The sequence below is a fragment of the Sciurus vulgaris genome (assembly GCF_902686455.1).
Source record: "Sciurus vulgaris genome assembly, chromosome: 3".
In the NCBI taxonomy this organism is placed as follows: domain Eukaryota; kingdom Metazoa; phylum Chordata; class Mammalia; order Rodentia; family Sciuridae; genus Sciurus; species Sciurus vulgaris.
Window position 1 is genome coordinate 14,634,937 of NC_136463.1, and position 27,312 is coordinate 14,662,248.

The window sequence follows — 27,312 nt, forward strand, 5'->3', positions numbered from 1 at the left end:
GTGTGTTTTAAAACTTCTTGTTGACATGCAGCAACAGGCTTCATGGGCTGGCTGCTCAGTTAATAATAATTGCTTTAGCACAAATCTGAGTGATGAAGAATGTGTGCCTTTATTTCCCCTTTCCAGGTTGAAGTCAAATTCAAAAGTAAGCTGGGTGTGGTGGCACATGACTGTAATCAACAGAGACTCAGGAGGCTGAGGCAGGAGGATGCCAGGTTTGAAGCCAGCCCCTGCAACTTTGGCTCTAAAGCAACTTAGTGACTTAGTGAGACCCTGTCTTCAAATAAAAAATGAAAAGGCCTGGGAATGCTGCTTAATGGTAAACTGCCTCTGGATTCAATCCCCAGTACCCAAAAAGAGAGAGAAAAGCAATAAGCTTTATAAAGAAAACACTTTTATTTTTTTTAAAAAAATTATGAGTATTGGAATGAATACACAGATAAGGCATTTAAAAAATTCTTCTGTTTCAGACTGTTTACTGGCTCAGTTCTAGCTCTGTCCTGGTAAAGGCCTCCAGAAACCTCACCTATGAGGTCTGACCCCGTGAGAAGGGATTTCGACTGTACTGAAAAGAAGCCAGCTGCAGCCGAGCTCTGAAGCGCTCAGCTTCCAGTTCCCGGAAGAAAGCATCATCGTCATTCTGCGTTATCATGTTCTGTAGTTGCTGAATTTCCTTCTCCATCTTAGATCTCAGCTCCCTCTTCACCTTATGTAATGTCTAAAAGAGAATTCATGTCATCCGGCTACTCAAAACATTTATCTAGGCCCTTGTCTATTTTTAGTATCTCTCCATCTTTAAGCTCCTCGAACAATTTTATAATTCAGCATCAGCTCTTACAGAGACCTGAATGAGTAAAGTTAAACTCACAGGACAAATATCTTGGACTGCAGATGGCTCATCTCATTAGCATTTTCTCCATTCCCTAAAAAGGTACAATACAGTTTTCTATTTCCTACAAAATTTCTGACCTGTTAATTATTACCTGAGCCTGGAATTTCTCTCGGGCTTTGAGTTCCTGACGTTCCTGTGATATGGCTTCTGCCAGCAATGAAAACTGTTAGAGGGAAGAAGAAAAACCAACAAAATGTTTGTAGTCTAAATGTAGAAATTCTTATACAAATGTTTGCAGGCTTAAGAGCTTGTCTTAATGAAAAAAGCAATATATATTATATAGTATGGCAAAGCACTGGCTTATTTTATTTTAAATTTGTCTTGAAAATGGAGTTACTATAATCTATATAGTGCTGCAAAGTTCTGAATTAACATGGAGGTTTCTTGTTGGTATACAAGCCAACTTTTGACACAGGTGGTCAGGATCCAGCGCATTCTACTAAGAGTGACAGTGAGCTCACCTGGTCCTTATAGTAGTTCTCCATCGAGTCTAGTTCATTCTGATGCTGTCTCTTTTCTTCATCTCGCTTTTCTTTGGCATAGTTTCTCAGGTCTTGTAATCTTTGTTTCTGAATTTGTAAACCTTCCTCAAACAGTTTCTTAAATATCTGTCATTTGATGATAAAGATGTATTCATTTAGGAATATCATTTTGCTCAACTAGAGGTAAATACCAATAATATTTTTCTCAGATTTTTTTAAAATAGCAGCTTTATTAGGATATTATTCACATACCATTAAACTAACCCTCCCTCTTAAAACTGTACACTTTGGTAGGTTTTGATAATTCAGAACTGCCACTATTACCACTAGTTTCAGAACATTTTCATCACCCCAGAAAGAAACCTCATCTCTGTTGGCAGTCATTCCCCATGCTCCCCTCTTTTAGCTGGCACCCTTAATCTACTTTTTGTCTCTATGGATTTACCTATTCTGGACACTTCTTTCACTGAGCATTATGTTTTCAAGTTTTATCTATATTACAGTATGTATCAGTACTTCATTCCTTCTTGTCAAATATTATACTATGTGAATATACATTTTGTTCATCCATTCATCAGCTGATGGACATATTAGCTATTTCCCCTTTCTGGCTATTAGAAATAATGCTGCTATGAATATGCGTGTACGTTTGTATGCAGGTTCATATCTAGGGATGAAATTACTGGGTCATAATTAACTCTATGGTCTTCTTGAAGACCTGCCAAATTGTTTTCCAAAGCAATCATACGTTTACAACCTCACTAGCCCTGCATGGGAGTTCTGACTTCTTCTCATCCTTATCAACTCATCTTTTGTTTTCCCATTCTTGTGTTAGTGGTATATCGTTTTGATATGTATTTGATTAACAGTGTTCAGCATCTTCAAGCAGCCATTTGTATATGGCAGGAACCCCAGAGCAGAACATGCTGCCCTGCATTGTGCGGCACAATGTTAGGTGGTTAGCATTTGAGGAGCCTTGGAAAAGAAAACAGTTCAGGGGGTTTGAATATGCCACGTGTTCTCCGTTTTTTGTTTTGGTTTTTTTTTTTTTTTTTTTTGGTACTGGGATTGAACCCCTGAGCTATATCCCCTGACCTTTTTATTTTCATTTTGAGACAGGGTCTTGCTAAGTTGCTGAGGATGGTTTTGAACTTGTGATTTTCTTGCCTCTGCCTCCTGAGTCACTGGGATTATAGGTGTGTGCCACCATGCCTGGCTTGGATTTCAGATTTAAACTGAGGCAAGAATTACAACAAAGAAAGTAGTCTTTCTTTGTAGACAAAATTCACCTTAACAGGGCTGGACAGAAAGAGCATACTTACCATTTCTTCTCGGGTTCTCATTCTCATCATTTTTGCACGCAACTGAACTCTATAATCATCATAATACTTTCGGGCACGAATAATTTGCTGACGATTTTCTTTTATTTTCGATTGGGTCAACCTCTGTCTATAAATGCAGTCCTTGAAGTCTTGCTGGGAAAGGAGAAGAGGATATAAGGGTAAGAGGAAGGCAGATATGAGCTTTCTTATCCCCCGACAGTCCCTCATGCCTTTGAGCAGAAAGGCAGCCATGCAGGAACAGTGGCCCTGTATCCTGGACAGTGTGTGGAAAACCATCAGCTCCCAGAAGCCCTCAGCCTTTGCAGCTTCATCACCTTGATCTGAAATGTAGCACAATCTGAAATGAGCCTCAATCATGCAGAGAGCAGCCAGGACCTGAGCACCCCCAAATTTGAGGGTCTCACCTCCTCACTCCACTAGGGGTCACCAAGTGTCACAGCCAATGCCAACTTAACAAGAGCAAGAAAAATGGCAATCTGGACTTTCAAGCTTGAGTTGTCAAGAGTAATTAGGCTCAAACTAGGAAATCAGACAATATCAAAGCAGTTAGGATGAAATGAGGTCCTGTGCCCAAAGCCTCCAACTCAAATGTTCAGATATTGTTTTTTCCCATACCAAGGCAACCTAAGCAGTTCTTAGGTAGCATTTTGAACTGTTTAGGATTATAGTTCTAATGGCTTATCTCAACTCTACATTCAACCAAAGGTGTTTTTCTCCCCCTTTATTTTTGTCAGGGCTTAGATCTATCCCAGGGCCTTGTGTGTTCTAGGCAAGCGCTCTACCACTGAGCCCCCCAATCAAAGGTTTTAAAATCGCTTCCTTTGGCGGACTGACCTCTGACCTCTTCCTTCACTATACTTAAAAGGGACTATGTTGTGCTAGGTATGAATCCCAATCCAAATTACAATGGAAGCAGCTGGGCATGGTGGCACAACTTAGGAACCTTAGGAAGTTGAGGCAGGAAGATCAAGTTCAAGGCCAGCCTTTTCAACTTAGTGAGACCCCTGTCTCAAAAAATAAAAAGGACTAGTTTAGTGGTAAAGCACCCTTGGGTTCAATTCCTAGTACCAAAAAAAAAAAAAAAAAAAAAGAAAAAGAATCAAAATTAAAATGGAAGCTGGAAAACCACTTCAGCTCTCTACATGGGAACAGAGAAAGATGGGAGGGCAAAAAGCAATAAGCTACAACTGCCTTGCACCTAGAAGGGGCTGTGAAGGGAGAGAAAGAAACTGCATCACAATCTCAGCTGCACCCCTTGCCCCCAGAGCAAGTTACCATCTAAAGTCTCAGGTTTTACATTTCATAGAAAACATCTCAAATTGTTACTATAAAGGCTAAATGAAACTGGATATAAAGTATACAGCACTAAAGCTGGATATGATGGTGCACACCTGTAATCCCAGAACCTCAGGAGGCTGAGGAAGGGATGGCAAGTTCAAAGCCAGCTTTAGCAACTCTTCGAGATCCTAAGCAACTCAGTGAGACCCTGTCTCAAATGAAAACTAAAAAGCACTGGGGAGGTAGCTCAGTGATAGAGAACCCCTGGGTTCAATTTCCAGCACTAGAAAAAAAAAATTGTATATAACATTTCTATAGCATTTCTCCCTCATCAATTTTGGATAAAGCTTTAACTGCTTCTGCAGGCAAGTGTTAGAAGAATCTGTGCTGCCCCCGCTATACAGATAAAAGGAAATGAATAAACTTTTCTAAGTTTCAAAATTAGAATACCCAACTTGTTCTTGACATACCAGTCTCTTGTTATGTTCATATTCTTTCTTCACAAGGGAAGTGAGGAGATCATGCCTCCTCAGGGCTTCTTCTATCTGTAAGGGGGATACAAGGCAAGTTAATAGTGATGTTCAAGTACAAGCTCTTCCCCTTTCTGGTTTATATTCCTACACTTCAAGTTGATGGTAACTTACTTCATCCTGCAGTTTCTTCTTTGATCGGCTCTCCCCATGTACCTCTTTGTTGAGCTGTTCAACCTGTGCAATTTGTTGTTTCCACATTTTGCTTAGTGTTGGGCCAGAAACATAGAGAAATGGAAACTGCTCCAGCATTAGGGGCAAGAGACTGTGTTCATTTACTTTCACTGCAGGGACAAACGAGATGCTCTTAATCTGGGAGACTTGCCAACAAGAACTCTTACCCCATCTTCCTGGTAGACCAAATCTCATCTAATTGATGTGATGATCCTGAAAAAAGGCCATTCTAAATGTACTTATCACTTTTGCATTCTTTCTCTGATCAGAGTAAGCCAACTACTTGTTAGGAATGAGGATAGCTCAACATTCTTAGGATGACATGCTGGCCTGAGAAGTCCATACTAACTGTTCAGCTGCAGCTGCCTCAGCACCTGTAGGTGGATGCTTCCTATGTGTTTAAACAGAAGACTCCTCAGCCCTCCTGGTAGGCATGTGCTTACAAAAAAAACTGTTTAATGGGATGTAGCTGGAAGGCCAGCAGTCTTTGGGGAATAGTTAAAAATCGGACATTTCACATGACCTTGTTTGCTTGTAACAAGACTCTTAATACTCACAAAAAATAAAAAGGCATTAACTATCAATATACAGAGGCAGGACAGGCCATCTGCTTGCCTTCAAGCATCCCCTGCATTCTACCAACTTCCCAGCAACAAAAACAAAAAAAGGCAACCAGAGTGAGGCTCAAGCTGGAGCTGCAAACAGTAGCCCTGGCTCTCTCTCGGTGCCACTATACAGGCCTCCCTAAGGCAATTCTTAAGAGTTTTAGCTCTCTTTACAGAAAACCAGTCATATGGCAGTGATAAAAGAAGGAACTTTCTGCTGCTAACTGGTGGATGTTAGTTTTTAAAGCTGTCCTTGGTGTGAAGTGCATACTTTCAAAGGTGGCCAGTTTTCCATGAAGTACAATTTTATGGTTCTTACTTGGAGCTGCTTTATTTGGCTTTAGGAAGCCACCTCTTGGACTTGGAGTTATGGATTTTCTGGAGTAAATCTTCCAGGACTGATTACGTTTTGGAGTTCTTGTATGAATGGCTTCTCTGTATATTTTTCCCTTCAAAGCAGATATAGAACAGAATGGAAGTAAGAGAAGTATAACTCTTTCATACATCACCTTAAGCATTCTATATTGACAAAAATAGCTAACCAATCCCTAGACAACCCACTTTTCTTTTAAATTTCTAAAAATCTGGTTAATATTCATTTATTCTAAGGTAAAGGCATCTTTTGGCCCCTGGTATCCCTTGGAATTTTTCAAGTTTTAGTCACCTCATTCCACACTCTAAATATAACCACTATTAATGCTTTGGATATGCTTCTTTCACAACTTTTCCTACATGGATTAAAAAAATTCCCAAGCAACTATGTATTATGTTTAGTTGTGACCATATTGTACTTCATAAACTATTTTGTTGAGTAACATTTTAATATAAGCTTTTCCCCATGCTTTTACTTAGTTTCTGTATTAACCTTTTGAAAGGCATCAAACATGCTTTGGTTTTCTCCCATTCAATAAAGTAACTGGGCTTCTCTGTCTTCTCTTACTCCCCATTTACTTGGTCAGCCTATGCCATTTTTTATCTCCCTGGTTTACTAGAAGTAGAAACCCTTAAAAACTAATGCAAATTTTAGGCAGAAGGAAAACAGTAGCTTTCTCTGGTAACATGTCTTTCTGTAATTTAGCAACTTGACTACCTCATGAATAAGGAAAAAAAATCCTACATTATGAAATGAAATCCTGCCTTTTCCTAAAGAGCTAATGATTAAGGCCCTGTTGATCCTTTTTCTTTCTTTCTTTAAAAAAAAAAAAAAAAAAATTAGTACTTCCCACTGATCTGATCAAGTGCATTTATTATAGTGGAGACTTTTTACCCACTGTTTCCTCCTCCTCCTCATTTATCCTTTGAGGTCCAATATTCTCCTGAATTTTATTTCTTCTTAGTTCCCTTTCAAATGCTTCAGTTAATGCCTAAAGGGGGAAAAGTTATATAATATTATAGTTGTTAAAAACATATACATGGGGGTTGGGGATATAGCTCAGTTGGTAGAGTGCTTGCCTCGCAAACACAAGGCCCTGGGTTCAAATCCCAGCACCACCACCAAAAAAATAAATAAATAAATATGGAAATATATATATATATATATATATATGGAAACAATTCACCTAGGAAACCGTTCACCCCCAAAATATCAAGCTCAGTCCCTCCCACCTTTTTTAAAACAGTTCCTTTCATATTGTTTTTAAAGATATGTAATTGGGGCACATAAAATGAAATTTCATATTATGCATTTTTTTGTTCCCACAGGTTTTGTAATTATTTTGATACTCCCCTAAATGGAAGTTACATGCTGAATTACATACTGAATATAACTACTGTAAGACACTTCAATTAATTTTAGTCTTCACTATTATAAATACAACTGGGCACTGTGGCAAATGCCTGTAGTCCTAGCTACTCAGAAGGCTGAGGTAGGAGGATCTCAAGCTCAAACCAATCTAAAAAACTTAGTGAGTTCCTGTTTCAAAACAAAAAATAAAAAGGGCTGGGAATGTAGCTCAGTGGTAGAGTGCCACTGGGTTCAGTCCCCAGTACCACAAAAAGAGAAAGTATGGTAGTATATACCTGTAATTCCAGCTACTCAGGAGGACTGGGCAACTTAGTGAGACCCTGTCTCAAAATAAAATTAAAAAGGGTTCAGTAGTAGAGCATTTACCTCATTTCTGTGAGGTCTTGGATTCAATCCCCAGTAGTGCCCCCCTCAAAAAAAAAAAAAGAGGGAGGGAAGAGATTATGGAACCTACTACAGCAAACAACTAAGTGTCCTACATTTATGAACATTTCAGAATCTCTGTTCTATAGCAGAAAGTCCTCAGCAATCTTAATCATACCAGTCTCCTTCTTGGAGCCCAACCGCCTCCTCTAAAGGCTACATTCTCATTCTGATCAATGACCCACCATGTAATTAAAGTGACCTATCATGTTTAATCCACCTCAACTTCCCTTCATCTCTCAAGTTCTCTCCAAAAATACCAACTCATACTCTTTCTTAATCCACTGAAACAATGAGCTAATTTTCTTGAGAATTTCATGAGTAATTTTATGCTCCTTACGATGGACATAAACTATATCACATAATTCCCTATCATCCACTTAACTCAAAGCATATTAAGTGTATTTTAGACCTTTAATCAATGGCATGCTAATTTAATCCATGGTACCATCTGGCTGAGGGGAAATGGCCTGCTACCCAACAGCAATCAAGGAATGGGGAAATACCTTTGCTTGAAACTGGCGGATATCTGTTTCTTTTGGCTTACGCTGCCTCCTCCTCTCTATCTGGAACTGTTTGTGTTTGTTAACTGGAGATGGAGAAAGCGAATGGGATCTATAAGGCGGCTTTTTGTGCTTGGGAAATCCTGCAAAACAGAAGGGCCATTTACCATTAGTTCCTGACAGCCAGAAATATTAAGCTGGAAACCAATTAGTTGGTTCTCACCAAATCCAAGAGAAGAATGAATGTGCTAAATGTGTTCTTTTTTATAACTAATTTGTATTTAGTCACACCAGGTAGACAAATGAACACAAATGTGAACTATCTCAAGCATTTAGGTTGTATATTCAATTTTGGATTGAATTCAACATGTGGAATGCTTGTTATACACTAAGTCCTATGGAGTGCTCTTGGCAATGAGGAGGGAGAAAAGGTAAATTATCTGGGTTGTGTTCTGCATCCTTTTCCATCAAGGTCCTAAGGAGGAGATGAAAACACTTATACATAGCTTATGAATACTTACAAAGTAGAATGCTTATAAGCAACATGGGTAAGCATCGTCTAAGCAGTGCAGATTCTTCCCTAATGAATAGTGACGTATATTCCCATACCAGTGGGATACATTGTGTGAACTTAGTTATACAGCAGCTAAAATGAATTAGCTGGACCTTTAAGTATCAAAATAGATAGATTTCCAACACGATGTTAACACAAAAAAAGCAGACTGCAGAATGATATATAGAGTATCTGTAAATTTTTTTAAATTTTTGTTTTTTGAGGGAGATGGGAGATCAAACCCAGGGCCTCATGCATGCTAGACAAGAGCTCTACTACTGAGCTGTATTTCCAGTCCTATGTAAAATTTTAAAGAACATAAGACAAATGTTCAGACAAGTAATATATAAACTGTCAAAGTATGAAAATAGTCATAAACCCAACCTGGTGGCACACCCCTGTAATCCCCAAGCTGACGCAGGAGGAATGCAAGTTCAAGGCCAGCCCTGGCAACTTAAAAGACCCTGTATCAAAAAAATAAAGAGGGTTGGTAGCTCAATGATAGAGTGTCCCTGGGTTCAATGCCTAGTACCAAAAACAAAAACCAAAAAAAAAAAAAAAGTGGTAAGAGGAAACACTACCAACTTCAGTTTGCTCTTATTTTTGATCCTTTTGTATATTTCTGAAATTTTTAAAATGAGAAAGTCATTAAAAACACAGAGAACTACCTAAGTAATTCACATGGACACCACCATTCTAGGTCCCTCTGGGCAAGTACCTGGTCTTAGCTTCTTTGGCTCATATTCCATGATGCTGTCACTATGCTGAGACAGTGTCTCCTCATTTCCATTTTCCATCTCTTTGTTTCCAATATCTTCTTCACGCTTAGTCTTGTCTTTAATTCGATCACCTAGAGCACTTCTTAACATCTATTGAGAAAATTTTTTTCAACATCTTTTATTGATTTCAGCAAAACGTAAATTAGAAGTAGAAAGCAGACCTTTAAAGTTTCCTCTGATAGTTAATAATAACAAGTTTTCAGATGCTTATACATCTTTAGCTTTTAAAAGGTTGGTATCAATACTAATGACTACTCGGTTTCAGTAAACTTTATAGTAAGTCAAATAGGGTTTAATTAATTCAATGTTGTCTCATTGCATTTTGTGGGAATCAGTGATCCACCCAATTTTATATCAAATCCATCTTTATTGACAAAGGGAAATTAAAGATAAATGGTTTAACATTATCATGTACATTAAATGATTCTGTTTTCATCAGAAGCCAATACAATTTGGATAAATCTGTGTCATACTTGGTTATATCAAGAAAGGCTAAGAGATCTTTGTTCATTTCTTATCTGCTTGACTTTTGGAACATTTTTACAGTTAAGGCAGACACAACTGATTTTCTAATACCTACGCTTTAGCTTTCACCTTCCTCCAAAGATCACTGAAATGCTTACTACTCATAGTAATTAAAGATTAAAAAACAAAACTTGCCCAATCTAGTTCAGAGAGCCGTTGAGAGAGTTTCTCTGACACTGCATGTAGTTCTTGTTCTGTTAACCTCTTTCTTGACCTCTGGGGTGAATCCCATGATGAGACTGCAGCTCTATTTTCATTTCTATAATGAAAGTGACTATGTGACATATTTAAGTAGCCAGTTATACATTACTTAGTTCAAAAATAACCATGTAATACATGCTTTAATACATATTTCATGCTGGTTTCCACAGCTAAATTTGTAGAGTGTACCCTTCACTTTTCACCATTTGCAAACAGACTATAAACATGAAAGCCTGGAGTAATGTTACCTTTTTCCCTTGGGAATCTTCCTTGCCCTGGGGCTGGGGACCTGAGTTGGATAGGTTTCCTGTTCACTATCATCAGGCACCTTGGAAGTTAAGATAACTTTATCATCTGGTTCCTATTAACATAGAACAAAGTTAATTTGAAAAAGCTACAAAGAAGACATGCAGAACCCTTTTGAGGGTGGGCAAGGGTGAATCTGTGGCATAAAGCTACGTTCTTCAATTTCCATGTTTATTTTTAAATGCATTTGTCAAAATACCATATTGACACTCAATGTCAAAGGGGTAGAGCTATGTCTATCATTTTTGCTCAGAGAAACAGTGTGGCTTAGAATGCCATTCTAATATAAAGGCAGGTGAGGGGTTCTCAAACATGAATTTCAGAGGTAATGGCTACAACTAGACAATTAAAAAGTGCTCAAATCACAAATTTTATCTCATCTATTGAGGAATCAACTAGAACTGTCCAAAAGTGAAACACTTAAAACAATCATAAAACTTCTCAGAATATAAATATAAACCCAAGATTTTCAATATTTTCTTAACCTTAGAGGGAATCTTTTTCTGCTTGTTTGTTTTGGTGCTACAGATTAAACCCAGGGCCTTGAGCATGCTAAGCATACACTCTACCACTGAACTATACACCTGTCTCCTAGAGGGAATTTCAGAAAATATTTGTGATAAACATTATTTGGTGTTTAATGATATCCTCAATTACACTTCAGAATCCTTTTCTTCTATTAAATTTAGTACAGTTTAGTAAATAGCAATATATTTAATCAAATTTAAAAATATTTTAAAAATGAAATTTAAATGTCCAGCTCAGTGAATTATTTCAAAATGAATATTCCCATTCACTGCCACCGAGGTGAAGAAACAGATTACCAATAACTCAGAAGCCCTTACACCATCCCCAGCAAGACTTCCCCAAAGGTAACCATTATCTTATGACCTCTTTCCCTCTTTTTTTAATCTGTCTACCCTCCTATCTGAATAAACACAGAGAATGTTTAAAATGATGGTCACCTAATGCTAATGATGCTTATTTCATCTTTGTACCTTTTCTGCACTGCTTGAACTTTTTAATAATGAGAATTGAATGTGTCATTGTTTACAAATTTACCCTGGCACATATCTGCCTATTCTTTCTAGGAAAGTATGGACATATGGACAGAATAAGAGAATTTTTTTATTTAAAAAGAACTCCCTCCCACCCCCCACCAAAGGGAAGAGTAAAAGCCAAAGATATTAATAGGTGTTCATGCTGGATAATAGAAATATGGATGAATAGTCACTTTTTTTTTTAAAGCAGTAGTGGGCATTGAACCTAGGGGTGCTCTACCATTGAGAACATTTCAGACCTTTTTATTTAGAGACAGGGTCTCACTAAATTACAGGCTGGCCTTAAAACTTGTCAAGCTCAGCTTCCTGAATAGCTGGGATTGTAGGCATGCATCACTGTGCCCAGTGGCAATTTGCTTTTTCACATTTTAAAGGTTTTCAAGAATTTATTAGATCGGATACACAACATGTGTTCTGAAGTCAGAATACATGAGTTCAAATCCTGCCTCTAACAATTGTTGTATAACCTCAGACCAGATACTGACCTCTCTACATTAGATTCCATGGAAAATATACTGATTTCTCCAGAAATGTTTGGAAGAATAAATTATTCAATTCCTGTAAAATACCCAAAAATGCCTGGCAAAAATAAACAAAAGTTCCATATGTGTTGTTTCTTATTTCCCTTTTTATACACTTATCTTATTCCAACCTTCCTATAACAAGAACATGCAGGGGTATGTGGAAGTAAATTTTAAGAAGCACAATGCAATATGCTTGACTGTCATTCTAACAAGAGACCTCTAAGTAGATAGGCTTCTAGTGTTGGGGACGAGCTCAGTGGTAGAAGAGCACTTGCCTAGCATAAGCAAGGCCCTGGGGTTTGATATCCAGTATGATACATAATTTTTTAAAAATATGGGCTTTCTAACCAAATGGAAGCAAATTTTTCCACTTACAGAAAATGCTGTGTGCTCTCCAGATGAATTCATGGCAGGGGAGCAGTGACTTGAACGCAGGTATTCTTTTCCTATAGGGCAGGGTGCTCGAGGCTCTGAAGGGTGGTAGGGTGGATGTAAAGGAATAGCGGCTCTGATAGGCTCCCCTAGCTTTCTAGCGCTTGGAACTGTACTCACAGAAGGGGTTTCCGCTGGCAGGACAAATTAACATGGATCAAGGATAAAATTCTAAGACATAAATTATTTTGCATATACCTACAACTATACAAACACATTCACGCACACACTAATAAATCTTTTAAACTTCATTAAAAATATACAAAAAGTGATGCATCCTTAGCCAACAAGCAGAAATTTAATTAAATGAGAATGAACATAATCTTATTTAGCATAAAAATCGATCCTGAAAGTTATTTTAAAATAATGAGCTGGGCAAGGTGATGTACACCTGTAATTCCAGCAACTTGGGAGGCTCAGGCAAGAGGTTCACAAATTTGAGGCCAGCCTGGGCAACTCAGTGAGACCCTGTTTCAAAAAATAATGGAGTGGGGATATAGCTCAGTGGTAAAGCACTCCTGGGTTCAATCCCCAAAGAAATAAAAATAATGAAAAATTAGAGGCAACCTAATGGTTTAAAGAATGGCTATGTAAATTATGGTTCATCCACCTGTTAGAAAACCAGTTAGTCATTAACAATGATTTTATGTAATACTACCATATAAAAATTTTGTATTAAGTAGGAATGAGAATATTTTTCAAGTTACTATATTCTGTTATTCATTACTATTACTATATTCATATATTATTACTATATTCTGTTATTTATAAGTTGAAGACCATCAACTGATATACAAATGAATCAGACTGTATTGTCCTTTAAAGAAGAAAAAAAACTAAAACCCCCAAATATTCTGAGAAGATAACTTAGATAATAAAATTGTAGAAGCAAAAATACATGGCTAGACCATATTAAGCAGAAATGAGAGCTCACAATTAAGAGCACAAATTATAAATAAAATTGTAAAACCAAAAAGATTCTTATATAGTGCAACTAAGTAAAAAGACAAATATCCAGGGCAATGAACTGTCTCTCAACCCAGGAACAGTCTAATGAACCAACAACACATAACTCACTATCTTCAATGAAGGATGTCCTATTCTTGACTAGGAAACTAGATGAGGGAGGATTTAACATATCTCTGTGTGGTTTTGCACTTGGTGAGGGTGACATTCTTTTAGACTGCTTGTGAACAGGACTTTGAGCACCTAGGAAAGAAAATAAAGGTGAATTTTTTTACCTATCAAAATATTTGCTAAATATTATACTAAATGCCAAGAGGAATAAAATAATGTTGACAGAACAAAGTTGGTTAAATAATATCAATTATTTTTAATAACTATCACATAGTAAGAGGCAGTTCTATAGTCCAGGATCACTTATACAACTTACTCAATGTTTTATTACTCTGCTTTAGAAAAATAGGTGCTAGAGTTGTAGAAATGCTGATTGTTATGCAGGTATCTCTAGGTATACAGATATTAAATGAATTAGGGGTTGTGGCTAGTACCATAATCAAAGAGTTAAGAGTTCAGAAATTGAAACCTAAATTAGATGCCTGTGAATGTGTATGACACTTGTCTGACATCTTAAAGAAAAAGGAAGCTGCCATAAGCCCTTTCATCAAATCAATCCCAATTATCAGTGTGAGGCCTCCCTTTCGACCTTTTCTCCTTTATTACATTAAACCAAATTCTGCTCTCTATAATTTGAAAACAAGTACAGGTTGAGTTCCCTTTTCAAAATGCTTGGGATGAGAAGTGGTTTGGATTTTGGAATATTTGCATATACATAGTAAGATCTTTGGAATGGGAACCAACTCATTTGTTTCATATACACAGCTGAAGGTAATTTTATAAACTATTTCTAGTATTCTGGCATTTTGACTGTGATCGGTTATATGAAGTCACGTGTAGAATTTTCCACTCGTGATGCCATGTCAGTGGCTCATAGAGTTTCAGATTTTGCAGTACTTCAGATTTTTGGATTAGAGATGCTTGACTCATCTTTTACTGCTGTACTTAATTTACATGGCGCTTAATATCGGAGGACCCATTTCTAAAGTCACCATTCATTCCCTCCACTATCAATCTATCTGACTTCCTTCAAGAAACATTTTTGTATTAAGTACACTTGACTTTGATCATTCCATTACTTTGCCTCTATCGATGACAAGCACATATCTTTGGTCTACTGTGATGTTCAGACTTAGGTCTTTGAACAAAATTTCTTGGGAGTGCAGCATCTACTCCTTGGAATTAGGGTACTGGTGCTTACAGGGACTTCAGAGGTGGTTTAATCCAATTCTCCAATTCTCTTATTTAAAATGTGAAAAAAAGATAAGCACCACGTCCAAAGTCACACAGCCAGTAGCAAAGTCTGGATGAGAGTCTGATTCACAATTTTAAGTACCTAATTACACAGTAGCATTCTTGTCCTTCCATTCAAAAATCTTCACCGTGTATCAGTGTTTTCCTAAGTTTTGAAAAACTATGATGAACAAGAATAATTTTACTTATCTTACTTATTTATCAGCAGCTTTCAGAGGTGGAATGTAAGCTCCATAAAGGCAGGGATTTGTATCTGTTTTGTTCCCAACTCTCTCACCATTGCCTAGTATAGGAAAGGCACCAAGTATTTGCTGAATGGGTATGATGGCCACTTTCCCAGGAATTCACAGTTTACATAACTATAAGTCACCAAGCATTGTGGGAATGGTGTTACAGAAAGGAAGAGAGAACACAGTTTCAACAGACTGAGGCAGGTAGGGGAGGTTGGGCTATGGAGAGTGAGTTTGTCAAGAACTGGAAGAAAGAGCATCCCAGCAAATGGAACAATATATGTCAAAGATGAACATGGCATGCAAGGTGGGTAGGACGGTTGGAGGGCCTTAAACTGGGGATGAGAGATATTCAGTTCTACTGTGTGTAAGCAGATTATTGGAAATGTGACCTAAATCCTGGGAGGAAATTTGCTACTGGGAGTATGAACTTGTTAGTTGAAATGATGTAAAAATTCCTACTTGGGAAACTATAATTAAGGAGTACTCCAGAAGTGTGACTAGACTATAAAGACACATCCAGAATTCTCTTCTTAGGATATCAGGTCCCACAAATTACATGACAACCTCATACCCACTGATTTGCCTAGATCTTTTGTGCCCATCTGCTTGTGACTCCCACTTGCCTGTGATTTCAGACAACTATTCATATTTAATGCATAATGGTGTTATTCTGGAATTTCAACACTGAGGTTCAATCAGGGCTCTATTCTTCTCAATTTTAAAGAGCATAACAATATAACATTGTTATAACTATATACCAAATAATAACTGATATTTAAAAGTTAAATATTCACCATTACTTCTTAGAGAAAAGGTGTGTGCTGTGTCTCCAAGTCTAATTATTTCACCAGTGGATTCTGCTTCATCTTCATCCCAAGAGGGGCCCAGAGGCTCAGGTGAGGAGGAGCACCTGAAAGAAATTCTCACTCACTCAGGGCCCAGCCTGACCATAGAAGGCCCTCCTGCTTCCAACTTCCAGACTGCAGGTATTCAGAATGCTCACTTGCTAGGTGCAGAAAAACTGAAAAAAACCAGAGCCGCGAAGTAACTCAGCAGTAAGGGACTTGCTGAGCATGCCTGAGGCCCTGAGATGTTCAAAACAAACAATATTGTATGATCTTCCTTTTAGTACTTTATCACTTGTTTGCTGCTTGTTTGTTTTGTGTTGACATATATAGTGAAAAGAACTGTGTATAAATTGTCAAGAATTAAATGGACAGAATACAAAGAACAGCAGACATGAGTGAATCTAAAGGTGTAGAAGTGGAGGGAGTGTGGTAGAGCATTAATTTTGCACTAAGTATCCTTGAATTGTCTCACTTTTGCACTTGTTTTAAAAAATATAATGAAATGTAAAAATCAAGAATTTTACCTGGTGATGGGTCTCCTTTGAGACATTTTTCACAGTGTACTTTATGTAAAAAAGGTATTGCCTATGTTTTTCAAACCATGACATACTCCATAAAAAATCAAGTTAAATATTTAAAAGAAAATCACAGCATCACGTTCAACTTTTAGTTAGCAAGAAGTACAATCAAATCTGTAACAACAATATGTTTTGTCTATGAGAGTAGCATAAATTTTAAAAATGATAATTGGTCAATGAAAATGGCTCATGAAGTACCTGCTCTTTCATGCTGCTGGAGGATGTAAATTAGTCATGGCCTTCTTGAAAAACAACTTGGCAACTTTTATTAATAGCCTTAAAACATTCATACTCTTCTATTCTGAATTTAGCCTAAAGACATGAGAGGAAGGGAGAATAAAAAAGGCTTTTTTTTTTTTTTTTTTTTTTCCCTGTCTCCCCCAGTAAAGGAGTTAAACCCAGGGTCACTCTACCCACTAAGCTACATCCTCAGCCCTTTTTATTTTGAGACGGGGTCTTACTAAGTTGCCCAGGCAGGCCTCAAATTTACAAAATCTTGCCCAGCTTGCTTTTTTATAATTGTTGTTGTCGTCATTATCATCATAACAAACCTCCATATTAGAAGAATGGGTTAGTAAACTATGATATACCTACATGAATCATATGATATATAGTCATTATAATCCCGGCTATTCTAAAGGCTAAGGAAGGAAGATATCAAGTTCAGGATCATCCTAGGCAACTTAGCAAGATGTGTTCCAAAATAAGAAGTCTAGCATGCATTATGCCCTGGGTTCAATACTAAGAACTGGGGAAAAAAATATTATGAATACTTGGGAAAATACTTGATGTTAAATTTTTAAAAATACAAGAAATAAAATGATAGAGACAGTATGACTTAATCCAAAAAAGAAAAAAAAAGTATAAAGGACTAAAATATAACAAAATGTTAACAGTAGTACTTAGTTTTAAATGATAGATTTCATCTTATTTTCTGCTGTTAAGGAATATCTCTGTGCTTTCCAAGTTTCCTGCAAGGTGGATGAACAAGGGAAAAATGATAATCCTTTCATGATCAAGGGACAAATGAAAACTGAGTAGGTAATAAAGACTCAGAATTAGTATTATATGTAGCTCATGTTCTTAAAACTCCCTCTAAAAGGTAAAAAAATAGGAGAAGTTAGTAAAATGTTAACATTAGTTTTTTTGGTACCATTCTGGTATATTGTGTGCATATTAATTATCAGTAGATGAGAAAGCATAATTTGTTTTAATGAAATACACAGACATTGTGGGATACCTCCCAAAAGAAACTCTCTTCCATGATGATTTGGACTCCTTAGTGCTTTCTAACTCTTCCAAAGGTTCTCCTTGGTGGGATTCTTTAAAATACTGTTCAGTTTCACCTGTTTTAAACAGATTAAAAACAACAACACACAAACAAAAAAAAAATCTAAGTTAATATCACTTTTTTTTTTTTTTTTTAAATGAGGCCAGAAGAGGTAAGTACAGTGAGACAACCCCCAACCCATCCTGGTAACCTAGGCTCCCACGACAGTGAAATTAGAAAAAAATCAAATCACCACCTGCAATGAGTTACTTGAGTAACAAAGAAACAAGAAGCATGTTGCTTTCAAAGCAAGGCCTACCATGTATATAATAATATTTTCTTTTTTAAGTGAGGCTAGGGGTAGGTTCACTTATCATTCTTTACACTTCTCCATCTGTAAGGGATGTCTGAGGTAATCAAGATAGCAGGAAAAACATAATTCTATCAACCTAATTCAAGTTCCAAGACAACCATGCCTTAGGTGAGATTCAGACCATATCATGGTTTAGATGAAATTTTCCTTATGATCACTCACTTTTCTCCAACCCCAAATACCCAATGAATACACATGTTTGCCAGTAGCACTAATTCACTAGGGCCATGATTTCAGGAGCTATTGTGGGTAAAACCTAATTCAGATTTACCTCTCTGGATATTCCCATGCCCAATTCTAGACATTTCCTGTTCAAACATCCAACTCATTATTTTCTATTTCTGTATTCACCAAGCAACATTTTAATAACATCTGTCAACACTGTGCATTTACTCTGAGCTAGGCTCTGTGCTCAACATATCTCCTTATTTGACCTTTACAACAACTTTCATATGAGAAAACAAGTCTGGAGAGTTTCTCAGACAGTGAGGGGTAGAACACCCATGGTTTTCCTTCAAATCCCTCATTCTTCAATGGTAAATGATAATGCTAACTCAGGTCCCAGGCAGAAGTTGCCCTGCACTGCTGTTACAACTAATGCTAACAAAGATTTGCTTTCTATTTTGTTAAGTAGCATTGTGAAGAATCTGATCAGCTCTAGATAACACTGCCAATTAAGTATATTTTGGACCTGCCTAAGTGAGACTCAAATCTTAGAAAACACTGTCCAACTGTCACTGAGGGACAGTGTCCAACTTAACAACTTCCACCTATCACAGCTCAGCTCACCACATAATACCAACCTTTCTGGGAGGTAGTATCCCTCAGCTTTTCGTTACCACCAGACTCACATGAGGGCATGTCTTCCTCCCTCATCCCCACCACTCTATCAGTAGGCACTATCTTCCCTCCTCTTCCTGCAATCAAGTACTGAATTGTAAAAACTGTCGCTGCCTTTACAACACTTTAAATTAATTTCAACTTACTTGAAGGTAGTTTTCTGTCTCTTAAATTTTGCTGCTCAAAAGACAAGGGATACAGAGCATCCAAATACTTACTGGTAACCTTGCATTAGGTGAATTCCACATTATTCACTTTCAGTACTCTCCTCTAACTCCCCTCCTTCATTTCTATTTTATGTATTTAAGGCTGTCTCCCTGACTTAAATACAGGTGTTATTTTTGTTTTGAAAAAAATCAATGATATACAGCTTTGAATCCTCCCAAAGTACCCAGATTAGCATTTAACACATAACTACACCCAAAATTTTAGAATTTTAAGAAAAATAAATTTCTAATGTATACTTTTCAATCTTCCCTCTGGCTTCTAATTTGTTTTAGCATAAATTGGTTAAAGGTAGGGAAGTATCTCTAACTAAAGACTTTAAGATTAATTTTAAATGTTATAATTATAGCATAGTTCTGTCCATGATGGCAGAATTAGGGAAGATGAGCCCACCCAAATTTTTTTGTAACTTGTATTAAAATTTTATGTTAATTATTGTGCTGATAATTTTTTGGGTACATATGCAACATAAGAACAGATTATATATTATTCCATCCAAGATCAACAGTATTATTCACATCCAACTTTTAAAATACAGGTTTTTTGTGCAATGATAAATATCAATATACTTAAGACTTTCAAGTGCCTAATTTTTTCTGTATTATTTCCTTAGAATAAATTTCTAGATATGAGGTTTATTTATTAAAGATGATAAACAGTCCTTAAGTATTGCTGATTGAGTTTAAATAACCATAACTCTTTTAGATAAAAATAAGGCAATACTGATCTTCCTAAAACAGAAACCTCACACAACAAATTTTTATAATTTGGGGAATTAAAGAGTAAAAACTAAAATAAATATTCAGCTGGGAATGGTAGTGCATGCCTGTAATTCCAGTAGCTCAGAAGGCTGAGGCAGGAAGACTGCAAGTTCAAAGCCAGCCTGGGGGTGTGCATGGGGGGGAAGAGCCAAGGATGTGGCTTAGTGCTCCTGGGTTCAATCTCTGATACCAAAAAGAAAAATATATATATTCAGATTGGTAGCCAGATGCAGTGGTGCATGCCTATAATCCCAGCTGCTCAGGAGGCTGAGGCAAGAGGATCACAAGTTGGAAGACAGCCTGGCAACTTACAAGGATCTGTCTCAAAAAAAGCAAAGAAAGAAAGGAAGGAATGAAGAAGGAAAAAAAAAAAAAAAAAAAGCTGGCCATCACGAAATATCAGCATGGGTAGAGATCCACAAATTCTTCCTGCTAATGTCTTAGTATCATCCAGATTTGTAATATAAAAAGGTGATTCTGACATAGGAAATTTTGGAATAAGAAATTTATGCAATAATAGAACAATAAACAATTCAGGCAGAAATTTAGCTTCCCATTATAGATTAGCTTTAAAGTTATTTATAAGTAACAATCCAAACTAACAAAGGAGTTGATGATACAGTTTCCAACCACCTGAAACAGAAACAATTACAATTACAAATGTACAATTAACTTTTTCAGGCATATTGTATTGGTGATTCTGCTTCCTAAGAAAAATAACCAAAGAGATAAAAGGCAAAAGGGACGTAACACAGTTGTAGACCAAAACAAATTTCCACTCTTCTTACTTTCTTTTTTGGTGCTAGGGGTTTGAACCCAGGGCCTCATCCACACTTAAGTATGCACTCTACCAGAATTCTGATCCCCAGCCCCTCCATTCTTAAACTTACTTTTCTCATGAGATGTTTCACTGATGTGTTCTGTAAGATACTCCAGCAATCCATCAAATATTTCTAGGAGATTCCTGATAGATTCTTTGTCTCCTTTCACTATATTTTCTCCTGAACACAGAATATAAAACTATTAAAAAATTTAATGAAGATAATGAAAGCCTCATAATCCATTTTAGTTTTTTATTTTGGTACTAGGAATTGAGCCCAGGGGAACTTCACCTCTGAGCTATATCCCCAGACCTTTTGATATTTTGAGACAGGGTCTAGCTAAATTACCCAGGCTGTCCTCAATCTTACAATCCTCCTGTCTCAACCTCCCAGCATTGTGATGCACAACAACACCTGCCTTGAAAGCCTCATAACCTTGAAATAGATATAACATTTTGAAAGAATATATGGAATACAAACTCAGAACAAATAATATTATAAATACTAAAAACATCAATTTCCTGTTGTTTAATTATATCCAAAAAAATTAAGATAGTAAGCTTGAATATGATGTTGAATAATTCACTGGTATATTCCTTCTTTTTCTCAAGAAGCAAAGTAACTGGTTTAAGAAAACATCTTCTGGTAAGATTTATACCATAATACAAAGCAGTAAAGCAGCAAAGCAGAACTTTATCAGACTGGTGGAAAAAATGACAGAAGAAAACACTTTCAGATTGTGGGATCCTATTTCTACAGGTTGGCTTACTCTAAAAATAATAGTAGTAGAATTATACCAAAACAAAAAACTCAATACTTTCTTTAGGAATTCGTGATTCTTTTCTCCTATTAACTTCTATTCATATTGTACAGATCGAATCATATTTCTGATTAAAATCTCATCCATGGGGTTTGATACCCAGCAGTGCAAAAACAACGACAACCACAAAAAACACCCCAAAACCTCATCCAGGCTCCCTTTCTAAATCTTAATCTATAAATCCTCTCCTTTTTTTTTCTTTCTTTTTTTTTTTTTTTTGGTACTGCGGCTTTAAACCAGGAGTGCTTTACCACTGAGCTACATCCCCTGTACTTTATTTTTTATTTTGAAACAGGGTCTTGTTAAATTGCTGAAGCTGGCCTCAAACTTGTGATCCTCTTTCCTCTTGCCTCAGCTTCCTGAGTCACAACCACCATGCCTGGCTAAATCCCTTTTTAATTTCACCCCATCCTCAACCTCTTCAGTCTCATCTCCTACTATATTCACATAACACTCAGAAGTTAGTCTTTAAACAATTCCTAGCACAGTACCTGGCCCCTAACAGATGATTAATAAATGTTAAGTTGAAATGTTGAATAAAAATGGATTGGCAAAGCTACTCAGGAGACTGAGGCAGGAGGATCTCAATTCAGGCAAGTCTGGGCAAATTAGCAGACCCTGTCTCAAAATTCAAAATGTAATAAAAAAGACTGGGGTGTTGCTCAGTGGTAGAATGTCCCTGGGTTCAATTTCCAGTACCACAAAATAAAACAAAATGAAAAAAACAAAACCAACCATAGGGTTTAGAGAAAAATGGGGCCAGGAAATAGTACCTGAAAACTGTCAGTGATATAAAAATAGAAGTCAAATAAAAATGGGAGCACAATTCTGTACATGTTAAATAATTTATAAGTATATAAATACTACAATAAATATGGCTTTTAAAAAATCTTTATTTTAGTTGTGCATGGGCCTTTATTTGTATGCGGTGCTAAGGATTAAACATAGTGCCTTGCTCATGCTAGGCAAGCGCTGTGCCACTCAGTCCCAACCCCAGTCCCTAAATATGGTTCTTTATCTTGAAAAAGACTTGAAATGTGTGTGCAGAAGTGGCTAATGGGAGAATTGCAACTTGTGAGTTATTATGAAGTAGCAGAGGAAGATTATCAATATGTCAATCTTTTTCAGTATTATAATCCTGAAATTTGCTTTTATGTCTTTGAAACGTGGGCTTCAGATGCATACAGTGTAATAGGTACCTGTTTCATCAAAATTGAAAATTTGAAGAAAAAAAAAAGAAAAAGGAATAAAAAGTTATTCTCCATTAAAAAAAAAAAAAAAGGACTGGCAAAAGCGTGGCTACTTGACATGTTTAATGTCACCTAAAATGGAATCCAATCAACATCAGATATGGATGGAACTTAGCCTTTGTGATGCTCTGGTGATCCCTTTGGGATATCATGCATTCTCATGAATTCAAACCAGAAAGGGAGAGGCAGAGTACAAATTTGATATTTGAGAAAATTTGACCACTCTTAACTTTAGCTACGATGCAAAACAAACCTATACCAGAACTCTGATGTTTTACACCACTTCTAGTAAAAACATGCTATGTTGGAACATTTTTTTCTGTTTAAAATAATGAACGTGAAATCTTGTTTTTAAGCCCTGTGTTTTTCTGGCTTAAAATACATACGTACCCCATGGGCATACTCAAGACTTCTCAGTTTCCAGGATGGGGAGCAAACTCTGCCAACCCAGCAACTAAGACTGCTGGCCAGAATGCAGTGCTTTGTGGCAGAAAAGAAACTGCTTTAAACACAACACAAGGAGTAAAAAGCTGCTCTGCAATCCACAGGAGGAGGTAAGCAGTGTGCAGTATTTCATGGGTGACTGTAGTTTGTCAGGGGCAACTTCGCGATAAAAAGTTCTACAAACACAAATGTTTATAATCTTGCTACAGTATATTTTAAAAGTACAAATATCAGAAACTGTCCAATGTATTCAGGTGATAAAGCAATTCCAAACTATAAACAAACAGGGAAACTGGGATCATTTCTCAAAATGAATTATCTTCAAACTGATTTACCACATTTACTCCCCTAGAAATGAACTCAAATACTTATGACAGTGTATCTTTTGCAAAAATTTGTTCTCGTCAATATTAAGAAATGTAAATTTCCTACCATGATTAACATTTATCTTCTTTAACAAATGTCAAAAAATACATCAAAAGTAGAAGCCTTCTTTTTGTGACTGAAATATAGTTTCAAGTCCCTAGGATTCCCTCTGTTCATTAGTTTGAAATAATTTACTGGAAAAATTCTTTTTTATTACTATTAACAAATGTAAGAATTTTTAAATGTATTTTGTATGTTTGGTTTTGGAATACAGCAAACTACAATTCATTTTATTTTAGAAAAAAGTCTTAAAAACAGGTTACATTTTAAAAAGGTTTTGAATATGTAGTATGGTTCAAAATTCAAAAAATGTAAGAGAAATATGGTGAATATCTGGGTTCCCTTTCCTGTAGCCCTGAAGTTCCCCTTGTTGCAGGGAATCATTATTATTTTTTAATCTATTTTTCTAGAGTCTTTCTAACTGTACTCAATTGGCTCTATCTGCATATATATCCTCTCCACCCTTGTTTTAACAAACTGTAGCATACTCTACATTATAACTCCACTACATTTTTCTCACAATAAACATTGGGGATAGTTCCCCTAAAATGAGACACTATGCATTAGCAATCATCTTTCAAATCTATTGAGCAGTTGCACTGTCTGGAACTATTATTATTTATCAAAGCAGTTCCTATTAATTGGCATGTAGGTGTTTCTAACTTTAAGCTGCTATAAACATGCAGTATTGGTATGCTTTAACGTGAACTATATTTCAGATCCAGATCAATGTTAAACTCTCCTGAAAAGCTTTCATGTATGGTTGCCCTAACTATATCAGTTGTCTTGGTTTAGTCTTAGTTTGTCTGTTCTATAAGCTCCCTCATTTGGCGAATTAAACAATGTCTAAGGTTCTACCTAATGTTATTTTACTAAAATGCATAATTACATAATTAAATTCATACTAACCTGTTATGTGAGACAAGCTAACCTGCAGGTAATCCAAAGCCAATGAGTCAATCACTGCTTGTACATTGTGAGCATCATCCTCTTGACTCTTGGGAATAGCTATGAGGTCTGTGGGGCAAAAGTCACATTTTTTTTGCATCTATGAGGATTCAAGTTTTCACCTATTTGTCTCTGACCTGGCTTATGAGTAAACCTAAACACAAAGTAGGATCTTTTCAGTTGAATATTTATTTTTCAATATTATTTTAATTGTTGATATTATACCCAACACCTAATATACACATGTTCTACATAAGTACCATGTAAAAGAAGATACAGAGGCACCAAAATTCAAGGGGATGCAAATGGTCTAATGAGGAAGGCAAGACATGGGCTGAGACTTTACAAAGATATAGAGGCAGTAAAGGAGTCTATGGATAAGAATCCTGAGCTCTTTAGCCAAGGACACAGCAAAATGTGGCACCTTTTAAAGAAATGTGCAAATCACAACTTAAAATGTAAATTTACTGTCTTCTTAATAAGTTAGATTCATAGAATAAACATCAATTCTTATCTGTAATACTGGCTAAGCAGCAGAACCCAATAAATTTCCAAGTTCCACTCAATTTTATAAACTTTGAAATTTTATTTACAGAAATGGTATGACTTTCACAAAGCATTACATATGATTAGATTAAATGGGGCTGGCCATCAAACTGATTTGATTATGAAAGGGTCTCCTAAGATATTCATTAGGGTAAGAATGCTTATTTGGATAGAAATAAGATGCAGACCAACAAAATAAAATTTTATAAATACCAAGGGATCTAACTAAAGGCACTAGAAACTTTTGGCCTAAGATATAGACACAATTAGTACCATTTTTCAGTAAACTTACCTGGTACTTTTTCTCCCAAAATGGATTGATAAAGAGCAATAAAAACATTAGAATCACAATCTTCAAGTGTGTGTATCCTCAGGTGTATGTGACATTTAAAAAGAAGGTTATTGGCAACAGTTACCCACTCTGTTGGGGAAAAAGAAGAAAATCAGTCTCTACTAGCACTAGGAAAAGTCAAGCACACATTTAAAAAAAAAAAAAAAAAACCCACAAAACAAACAGACACTGAACTCTATACAAAACAAGGAATTTGTTATAAAATTTCAAAGACCCTCCTAGTCAAGATTTTTGAAAAGATGTATTGGGATGATTTCTAGAGTGCTATAATTTCAATGTAGTCAAAGCTATAATGCAAATTCAATTTTTACTGTTGCAACCCAAAATCTTCACTTATATACTAGTTTTTATTTTACAGAAGACTTAAATAGGTGTTTTTACTTAAAAATATAAGTAAACAGAACTATCATACCACAAAAAAGGTTTGTAAATGACAATCTCAAGTTACTAGAAACAAATTAATGAAGGATGCTTCAAATTCCCAATAGTATTAGTTATGTTTTTACCCAATTATCTTGTGCAAGTCAGGGTCTATCTGGCGCCCAAAGGGTGGGGATTAATTTAGGCTGTTCCTAAACTCAGAACTAGCATCTTAACAATACTGTTTAAGTTCTTTGGGTGTTGTATGACAACCTGCCCTCCCCCAGGGCTGGGATTACCAAGGTTAAGGATGTCTTGACTAAAGATAATGTAGAAAGCCTAAAACATTTGTTCACCGAAATTACTGCTGATTAAAAGGAAAGCACGTTAATATCAGATGCATCTCCAGTAAGTTATGGACGCATGTTTTGGAAGCAAATATCTTCCATACACCTGTTTCCCTCCTTATGCCCACTTCTCGCAGCAGACCAAACCATGACAACCGTTTTGTATGCTGTCCTGGAGAATAGAGCAGAGCGTCCTAGACAACCAAATCAATTCGCTTTTCAAAAGGGATGCCAGACAAACCCTAACTCCAGAGGGCACTAAAACAACACCACACACCGCTACTTTACTTTGGCGGGGCATCGACATATCTTAAAAAGTGTCATGCCTCTCAAGATCAATACAAATGTAGGTTTGGCCTCAGTCCCCACAATACAAGAGCGGAGAACACAGAGACAGTGGCGGGACATTCCAGAGAGATTCAAGTCCGGGAAAGATCCTGCCGACCGTTCTTTGGCAGCCAGGACGCAGGTGTCCTACCAGCCTTACCACCAGGCCCTTTTCACAACCCACGTCGCTGTCTGAGTGCCCGGAAGCCCAGAGGTAGCAAGGCTGAGCCCCTCATCTGGAGAACCCGCGACTGCGACCGTGTGCCGCACAGTCACGAGCTCCGCCGGCAGCCCAGACCCAGTTCAGGACCGCCCGAGGCCGTCGGGATAGTGGACATCTGAAGTCCACAAACCGGGGCTCCAGGCCGAGACTCACCAGCCTCTGAGCCAGACATGTCGTAGAGGCAGGTCGCCGCCGGACTTCGAGGCGGGCTCGCGGGCGACGGCGTCCTGTTAGGGCCGCACCGCGCAGACCTGGGGCGGACAGGAGGGGGTACGGACCACACTGCGGGGAAGGAGGGGTGAATGAGGGAGGGACGTTAAAACGGCTCCTCGCCGCTGATTGGTCATTACAGGAGCACTTCCTTTCGCAGCACGCGCCTAGGCGGCAGTTTGCGGGCTCTAGAAACCATTCCCCGCGGGCAAAATCCCGCTAAAGTGTTCTCAGGGAGCCGGGCTGGGCAAGCCAGGTCACCCAGCAGCCCTGGCCCGTCTCCCGGGGGCATCAGAACGGCACTTCCGGTGAGATCTGTTGATTTGTGTTCCTCCGCCGACGCCAACTGAGGAAGTAGTGCGGTCCGCTCGCCCCATGAGGCAGTCACGTGACAATGTCAGGCTCCGCCTTCTCGCTTCATTTG

The 27,312-nt window shown here is 37.2% G+C and overlaps 1 protein-coding gene across 2 annotated transcripts; it reads right to left on the reverse strand.

Annotated features, from left to right (window-relative positions):
• Positions 1-372: 372 nt before the first annotated feature.
• Positions 373-27,186, reverse strand: CEP95 (centrosomal protein 95). 2 transcript variants are annotated; one of them, XM_079131591.1, is made up of 20 exons: positions 26,832-27,186; positions 25,362-25,490; positions 24,485-24,592; positions 20,705-20,815; positions 17,586-17,691; positions 15,720-15,829; positions 13,433-13,564; positions 12,299-12,489; positions 10,281-10,393; positions 9,967-10,090; positions 9,246-9,396; positions 7,978-8,117; positions 6,576-6,668; positions 5,624-5,753; positions 4,640-4,809; positions 4,466-4,540; positions 2,697-2,849; positions 1,354-1,500; positions 984-1,055; positions 373-718 (listed from the first exon to the last, which is right to left on the reverse strand). In XM_079131591.1, the coding sequence occupies exons 1-20, from the start codon at positions 26,848-26,850 to the stop codon at positions 527-529; spliced, it is 2,466 nt and encodes an 821-aa protein (XP_078987717.1). In that variant the 5' UTR covers positions 26,851-27,186; the 3' UTR covers positions 373-526. The 2 variants fall into 2 exon arrangements, with proteins under 2 accessions (XP_078987717.1, XP_078987716.1); XM_079131590.1 differs by having other exon boundaries at positions 15,714-15,829.
• Positions 27,187-27,312: the final 126 nt, after the last annotated feature.

Excerpts from the sequence above, each read along its gene's own strand:
- CEP95 (XM_079131590.1), bottom strand. Across the intron at positions 17,692-20,704 it reads TGAAACATCTCATGAGAAAA|GTGAAACTGAACAGTATTTT; the intron begins GTAAGTTTAAGA and ends TGTTTAAAACAG. Across the intron at positions 2,850-4,465 it reads ATGAACATAACAAGAGACTG|CAAGACTTCAAGGACTGCAT; the intron begins GTATGTCAAGAA and ends CTCCTTTCCCAG.